General features: G+C 54.4%; 1 protein-coding gene across 1 annotated transcript; it reads right to left on the bottom strand.

The window, feature by feature from the left end:
- Nucleotides 1–3,314: 3,314 nt before the first annotated feature.
- Nucleotides 3,315–4,697, bottom strand: Fut7 (fucosyltransferase 7). The gene is made up of 2 exons (XM_051166352.1): nt 4,522–4,697; nt 3,315–4,421 (listed from the first exon to the last, which is right to left on the bottom strand). Exons 1-2 carry the CDS (start codon nt 4,532–4,534, stop codon nt 3,406–3,408), a joined length of 1,029 nt encoding a protein of 342 aa, XP_051022309.1. The 5' UTR covers nt 4,535–4,697; the 3' UTR covers nt 3,315–3,405.
- Between the last annotated feature and the right edge of the window lie 3,667 nt (nt 4,698–8,364).

Raw genomic sequence — 8,364 nt, 5'->3', positions numbered from 1 at the left:
AGAGTCAGCCATTCATTTGGAGGAGAATCCCATCTGTGGAGGATGGGCTAGGGCTAGGGTTAGGGTTAGGGCTAGGGTTAGGGTTAGGGTTAGGGCTAGGGCTAGGGTTAGGGTTAGGGTTAGGGTTAGGGTTAGGGTTAGGGTTAGGGTTAGGGTTAGGTTAGGGTTAGGGTTAGGGTTAGGTTAGGGTTAGGGCTAGGGTTAGGGTTAGGGCTAGGGTTAGGTTAGGGTTAGGGTTAGGGTTAGGGTTAGGGTGATCTCAAGGCTGGAGATGCAACATGCAGCCCAACAGCATACCGTGACTTAGATATTTTAACAAGGAGCCTGGTGAGAGGGACTCTGCCGTGCTTAAGCCACCCTCACAAGAAGAGCTCTCTTGTGTCTCTTGTGGAGGGCTCCGGGAGAGCGCCTCAGCACTCACCTTCAATCCCAGTGCTAAGGAGGCAGAAACAGTCAGACCTCTGTGAGTTCAAGTCCAGCCTGGTCTACAGTAGAGAGTTCCAGGCCAGCCATAGCTACACAGAGAGAGAGACACTATCTCAATAAAATAAATAATAGAGAGCAGCCACACACATGTAATCCCAGCACCTTGCCAGGTGTGGTGGTGCACGCCTTTAATCCCATCACTTGGGAGGCAAAACAAAACAGGGCCTGCAGAGATGGCTCAGAGGTTAAGAGCACTGGCTGCTCTTCCAGAGGTCCTGAGTTCAAGTCCCAGCAACCACATGGTGGCTCACAACCATCTGTAATGTGATCTGATGCCCTCTTCTGGCCTGCAGGCTCATGTGCAGACAGAGCAGTGTATGAATAATAAATAAATCTTTAAAAAACAAACAACAGTGACAAGCTGGGCACCTTTGGCTGTTAGGAGAGACACAGGTGGACCTGAGGTTGACAGGCACGTACACACAGCATGTAGTCGTTTTGGGGTCCAGGGCATCATCCAAACAGGTTCCTCTCAGAGCTTTAAGTGAGTTTAGAACAAGCAAGCGGAAAGTGCACGGGGCCTCTGATAGGAGACGGGACACCAGAAAAGCTTCCCAGGCACGAATAGCTAGACCCACCACGTGGGGTGGAGAGGGCATCATTGGGAACAGCTCAGGGCGAGAGGGCCCTAATTCTGGCCTGAGAAAGTTGGGCTTATATTCAGAATGACAATGTGACATCGTAAGTGTGAAAATTTACTACAGTCATCCATTGTGGCTGCCAGAACAGGCCTCAGCCGCTCTACCGATACTGCAGCTCTGAGCAGTAAGGGAGCACCCTTGCTGGCAGGGGTGACTGGGAGAACAAGTTGTCCCTTCTGTGAGAGGTTTACTTGGCTACCCCAATCATTATGTCCACAGAAGCCTGGCTTCTTCTGCATATGGAGCCTGGTGTTTGGTGGGCCTGTTGATACCGTTGCAGGCCCAGTTTCTCCATATGGCCGGCAGGGGGCAGCAGAGGGCCACTAGGGCCTGCAATGGAAAAGTCCTGTGGGCGGCATCTGATGGCTGCTTACCAGCTTGGGTTTACCACCTGAGATTGGGAGAGCGGAGGCTGTGAGCTGTCCAGCCTGGGACTTGCAGGCTGCTCAGAAAGTGAATGAAAACCTTCGAAGGCTAAAGTTTTCCCACCACTTCCCAGCTCCTTATTTGAGAGGTCATGAGAGAGGACACAAAGTTGTACCCAGCCCCCAGCCTCAGGACACTTCCTTCTCCCCAGTTAGCCCATGAGGCTGGGCCAGGGCAGGAAGCCATGGGCAGGCCTTTCCCACAAACCACGGAGGGAGGGGGGCTTCCTGCTGCCCTGCCACCCCACCCCCAAGGCACGGACAAACCCAAGCCCCAACTGATCCCGGGAGCTCAACAGTCATACAATCATAGGCTGATCCCCTCATGGCCTCTCCTCACTCCCAGACCAACACAAGGAGCTCCTTCTTCAGCAAGGTCTTCATTGAGGGGCTGGAGAGATGGCGCAGAGGTTAAGAGCACTGACTGCTCTTCCAAGAGGTCCTGAGTTCAATTCCCAGCAACCACACGGTGGCTCACAGCCATGTATAACGAGATCTGGTGTCCTCTTCTGGCCTGCAGGCACACAGGCAGGCAGACTACTGTATACATAATAAATAAATCTTAAAGAAAAGAAAAAGAAAACCAAATAGATACATTATTTTTTTTTTTTAATTCTTCATTGAGCCCAGTGTGGGTGCACGCTTGTAATCCCAGGACTCAGGGAGGCAGAGGCAGGAGGATCACTGTGAGTTCACAGCCAGCAACGCCTACAAAGCAAGTCCAGGACAGCCAAGGCTACGCAGAGAAATCCTGTCTTGGGGCGGGGGTGGGGGGTGGGGTGGGGGGAAGGGATACTTCTAACAGGCTTCATAAGTCAGGCCATCACACAGGACCCCCTCCAACCTGAGACTTGTGACACGTGGCACCTCCAGCCCCAGCTATGTTTGACCTTAGTTCCGAGCTTTGTACCTGCTATGGGTTTTTGGAGTCGGGGAGTAAAACGTTCCTGGTAAGGTGCAACATAAGCAAGGCTCTCGGGAAGAAACAATAAACCCAGCGGCTGATGGAGGGAGCATGCATAGGAGACTGGCTCGTGTGCTCTGCTGCCTGGCCGACTTGACCCAGGAGATTTGTGTCCCTGTCTCTGTTAGTGCTGTCTCTTTCCCTGAGGGAACTGTGGTGCCAAAAGCCCGGAAGCAGCCACACTGTCCTTCCTCCATAACCCCCAGGGCCCAGCATATGGTCTGCACCCAGAGATCTAGAACACGTTCCCACATCCCTGAAGCTAGCGCCTTGATTGTGGAGGTTCCAGGAACCGGGGCCTGTCCCCACAAATCACAGCCTTGGATGTTCCCAGCCCCCAGAGACACTGCCTCCCTTTTCATCTGAGCCTTAAGCCATGGGCATGTTGAAGGTAAGTCAGGGACACTCAGCCACCTTTCCTATCTGGTTAGCTTGTGTGATATGCTCCTCATTAACCCCTTCCATGCTGTGTCTCTTTCCCGGGATCCCTAGTCTACAGGCCACTGACTTCCTCATCCAGATGGCTTGTCTAGCCCCCTTTGCTGTTCTTTTATTTTTTTTTAAGATGTATTTATTTATTATTATGGATACAGTGCTCTGCCTGCATGTACACCTGCAGGCCAGAAATGGGCATCAGATCTCATTATAGATGGCTGTGAGCCACCCTGTGGTTGCTGGGAATTGAACTCAAGACCTCTGGGAGAGCAGTCAGCGCTCTTAACTTCTGAGCCATCTCTCCAGTCCCCCATTTGCTGTTCTTATGTGCCAACTTCCTATTCACCGACCCAAGGGTCAGATTAGTCCTGTGGTGACCCGAGTGGCTGGGTACCCATCCCTTTGGTTTCAACATCAGTCTTCCACCCACACAACCTCTCCTAGAAGCAGGGGTTCAAGACTGAAACCAGCTTTCGAGGTCTTCATAGACCTTGTTGCGAGGCAAGTAAGGGTAGCAGGCACAAATGGCACAGAAGCGTTCCCTCCAGTCACCCAGGAGCCGTACATGGAGCCGGTCTCGCCAAGCAAAGAAGCGATGATAGCGACTCTCATTCATGCTGACCAGGAAGACAGCCAGCTCACGGGCTGAACTGAAGTCATCCACGTGTACAAAAGCATCTGGCGGAACAAAAGCCTCGTAGGTGGCCCGAGGAGGGCCCAACACCACAGGCACAGCACCAGCTGCCAGCGCGTTGCGCCAGAATTTCTCGGTGATGTAGTCTCGGTGCTGTGAATTCTCAAAGGACAAGTAGAAACGGTACCGGGCCAAAGTGGGCAGCAGACAGTTAGCACACAGGGGCCTCCCGCTGGCACGTCCGAACACGTCTACCTGCAGATGAGGGGTCAGCTGCCGGTACAGCTTAGCACGGCGCTGACGCGCCTGGAAGTTGCTGACTACCCAGGCAGCCAGCCTGCTTTTGGCTGGTAGTGGGGGAGTAGGCCCAGAGAGGGGCTCCAAGCGACCATAGGGTACAAAGATATCCGAGTCACGCCGATAGCTCAGGACCCAGTTGAAGATTCCTCGGAAGTGACGGAGAGCGTGGGTGTTACTGGGCGATTCCATGGAGGCCCAGACCCAAGGCTGTCCCTGTGGTCTCTTTTCCAGGGGCAGTTGAGATTGCCGGGTCTCCAGCTCACGGTGGTGGAAGACCACAACATCTGCACTGGCTAGCAGGCTCCGGTTAGCACTCAGGCGGCAGCTGGCCATGCCATAGCGGGCGCAGGTGTCATCAGGCAGCTCTGGGGGCCGGTTGGTGAAAGGCCAGTGCCAGATGAGAATGGTAACCATGGCCTGAGGTACTGGGGCAACCCCAGGAGCTGATTCCTGTAGCCTAAGGAGCCAGAAGGCCATGAGTGCTGCACCTCCAGCCAGGCCCCCCCAGGCCTGCAGCCGCCGGGAGGGGTTGTACCCTGAAGCAGAAAGGAGAGGCCCTGTCACTCTAGGCTCAGGGACACCCATAAAATCCCCACTCTTCCCCAGCTGGGACCCCTCAAAGGCTAGGTTACTCACCAGCACAATTCATCCACAGCCTTTGGAATGAGTCACCCGAAGAAACAAGGCTTTCAAATCACAGCCGCCTCCACAATAGAGGCACCCCAAAATCACAGCTGCGCCTCAACTCAGCCCCTGATGCTTTCGTTTCATCTACCCAAGGTGAGGGAAGCCAGGGACCTTCCCACTTTTGCCCCGCCCTACCCCTTCAATCTTTGGCATCAACCACCATCCAGTGCCACCCCACCCAACCCCATCCTCTGCTGAAAGAGGGAATTGGGACAGAAAGAAGGCCAAGACAGGGCCCCCTTCCCAGCCCTGCTGGTCCCTAGAAATGACCAGCTAGGCATATGGAGGAAGGAAGTATCTGCTTGTCCTCAGGAACAGGAAAGCCACCGTGTGAGCACTCTGAGCAACAGTGGCCCCCTCCCCAGTGAGCACGGTGGTGGAAGACCACAACATCTGCACTGGCTATCAGGCTCCGGTTAGCCCTCAGGTGGCAGCTGGTCATGTCAAAGAGGGTGCAGATGTCACCAGGCAGCTCTGGGGCCGGTTGGTGAAAGGCCAATGCCACGCAACCCCAGGGCACCCAAAGAGAGCAACTGCACTTCCCCAGGAGGCCGCAGAACCCCTCCCTAGAGTGACACCCACTTCCTCCAGTCCCCTACTGGGCTGGCCTGTTTTCTCAGACCCTCGGATATGAGAGGCCATCCCACCTCTGCCACCTCTAGGAGATGCCTTGTTCACAGAAAAGGTCTATCACAGTCTGACAGGACCTCAGCATATGCTCTCAAGGGCAGCCCCAGAGCTAGCTGAGCTGGACTTGAAGGGGGCGAGGCCTGTGGGTGCGCATCTGCCCCTGCCCGGAGACCGGTGGGCATACAAACCTTTAGCTGTAGGCTTGGCCCAAGGTCCTGGGTGGACTGTAAGAGCTTCAGGTCACTTCCTTCCTTCCCGCTATCCCAGGAGGGGGCTTTCCAGTCTGGAAAGGGAAGGAGTCTGTGTGTCCCTGACGTGGACAGGCAAGCTGGTGGGCAGGGGGTTGGCATCCACCCCAGAAACAGGAAGGTAAGTCCCAGCCTCAGGTCCAGGCTTGTTTGCTTTCCCTCCAGCTGGCCCTGGTGGACTAACCTATAGCTTGGGCATAAGGCTCTCCTCCTCCTTATCCACCTCCCCCCCCAATCTGGAGATGCAATGACCCAGTGCAGACCAAGGTAGGGTGGCCTGGCAGAGTCCCTCAGAGCGTGGGACTTGCAGCCAAGGTACTTCAGCTTCCTCCAGCCCCCACCCCAAGTCTGCTGCCCAGGACACTGTGGGGGTCCCACATGGGGACCAGCGCACCTGGCTTGTCTGTGTTCCAGAACTCCAGATCAGGAGTTCTGAAAGGAAAAAAACTATTGGCCAGAAATACTGCCCCAGTGTCCCTTTCAGGGACTGACTTTTTTAATACATCACCTAGCCTTGTCCTATTTCACGGCTGGGTTTCCAGTGTTCCTGGCCCCCACGCCCAGCCATAGTCTCACATGATGAGGCTTTGTTGAGTCAGGAACCAACTGACAGCAGAAATGTGGTGGGGGCAGAGGCGCATGCAGTCTAAAGTGGCTGGCTGGCACCTCAGAGGTGCCTCTACCCTCCCCCCTCCCTGCCAGCAGCATATAACGTCCAGATTGTGGTGGAGAGCTTGTGCAATGCCTAAGGGGGAAGGGAAGGTGCAGGTGCCACCAGAAACTATCCAGGTGGCTTGAGATACCACTGAAGGTGGTCACAGAGGGGGCAGCTGTGCCCTTGCCTTCCTAGTCACCCGGTACTTAGAGAGGTGATCATAGTGATAACTCCCATCTCTGACATCTTTCTCCATCTCTTCCCAACCAGGGTGACCCCAAGAGAACCACTTCACCCCACCCTGCCATTTCTTCTCAGGAACCCAGAAGGCAGTAGGGGACTTGCAGGAAGGGGCCATCCTGCCAGCTTGGGGCTGCTGGCTTCTGGCTGCCAGAGCTGTCTGTCCTTCCTGTTTGTGTCGCCAAGTTGGCTGGGGCCCTTGCCCCAGCGTTACCCACACCCACAACTTGCTCCCTTCCTCGATGGACTTGCAGGAACCCCCTCCACATCTGCCTTAGTGGTGTCATACCCCCCGCCCCTGCCAGGCTAGCTCAGGTTGGCAGCTGTATGGACCCTGGTCATGCTAACTGGGCAATAAGTTTAGAAGTTTAGTGCAGAAATGGGTCAGAACGAAAGAGGAAAAGAGGGAGGGGGTGAGAGAGCCTGAGTCAAACGGAAAGCTGGGGCGGGGGGGCTCAGTATACCACTTTGCCTCACCAGGCCTCTGGACTCACTGGGCTGTCTGGGGGACAAGGGCATGGAAGCCCAGCTCCAGCTGCAGCTTGGAGCCCACAGGATCAGGATCACACATTCTACCCAGCCTAAGACACCCTGTGGGCACTCCTCCAGCCAGGGCAGGGCAAAGCCCTACAGCCACATGGGCACACAGAAAGAGAGAGAGAGAGAGAGAGAGAGAGAGAGAGAGAGAGAGAGAGAGAGAGAGAGAGAGAGAGAGAGAGAGAGAGAGAGAGAGATTTCTTGGGGTGGCAGGATCTTGAGGTGCATGCTGCCTCTGAAAGTGCCTACCCTCCTGATCCGAGCCCCACCTTCAAGACTGGCGAGATATGTGCCTAGAGGTCCCCCTGGTGGCCACTCTCTCTAAAGTCACCTGGTCCAGTTAAGAAAGCAGCTCCCACAATGTCCTGGGAACTTGGGGCTCTAGGAACCCTCTGGGCTTGCCTTTGGGGGAAGTATAGAGATAGGGGACCTGTAGGCTTGCAGGCAGTAAAGGGGACACCTACACGAGGGGCCCCCTGCTGGGGGGTAACATGGCAGGTGTGGGCCAGTGGCTCCTCTACCGTACTTTCCCATGAAGCTTTTGGGGAACGAGCCTGTCCTTGTACTTGTTCATGCGTAGCTACTGGGTATTGTGTATCTACCAAGAGTTGGTTCTCTGGCAACCCATGTACTGTACCCCAAGTTTTGCATGCCCTTTTCTGTTTTGCACCAGGACACGCTTCTCTGGGCTGCACAGCTGTTGGGAAGCAGTAGCTGGGGTACCCAGAATCAGGAACCACTTCTCAATCCCCAAGGCTGGCAGGGGCTAAAGGACATCACCTCCTGGGGGTGTTGCAGGAAATTTGATTCCATTGTGAGCCCCAAGATGGTGGATTGTAAAACCCTGTTCCTTGTTTGGTATGGTTGAGCCCTAAAACTATGCCTTTAATCTAAGAGCTTTCTGCTCATTGTAAGCAGGTGATTGTGGTGTGTTTCGGCCAGCTCTGGCACACACCTTTAATCCAAGAGCTTTCGGTACACAGGATTTAATAAAGTTAGCTCTAGGTCAAGAGGCCAAGCAAGAAACCAGCTGACAGGGATTAAAAAGTAGGAGGGACTTTGAGTTGAGAGGTATTTAAGACAGCATGGATAAGAAGACGGGGTTTTTAAAGTTTGAGCTAGCAAGCTCTTTAGCTCTTTGACTTTTAGGCTTTTTCCTTCTGGGACATGAGTTGAGTAGGAAGGTCAGCTCGCAAGTTTTCACCCAAGCAGCATATTGAGGGTTGGTCTGGTGCTTTGTATTCTGATGCTAATTATTGGCCCCTAAGATCTAGTTGCTGCTCAAATGAGCAGACACACATACCCCAAAATGATGTTTGTAATCTTGCTATAAACGTATTCATGCCGGGTGTGGCGGTGCACGTCTTTAATCTCAGCACCTGGGAGGCAGAGGCAGGCCGATTGCTGTGAGTTTAAGGCCAGCTTGGTCTACAGAGAGTCCAGGACAGCCAAGGCTACACAGAGAAACCCTGTCTCGAAAAA

Source organism: Acomys russatus, chromosome 24 (genome assembly GCF_903995435.1).
Source record: "Acomys russatus chromosome 24, mAcoRus1.1, whole genome shotgun sequence".
In the NCBI taxonomy this organism is placed as follows: domain Eukaryota; kingdom Metazoa; phylum Chordata; class Mammalia; order Rodentia; family Muridae; genus Acomys; species Acomys russatus.
This window is presented reverse-complemented; position numbering and strand designations above follow the sequence as displayed.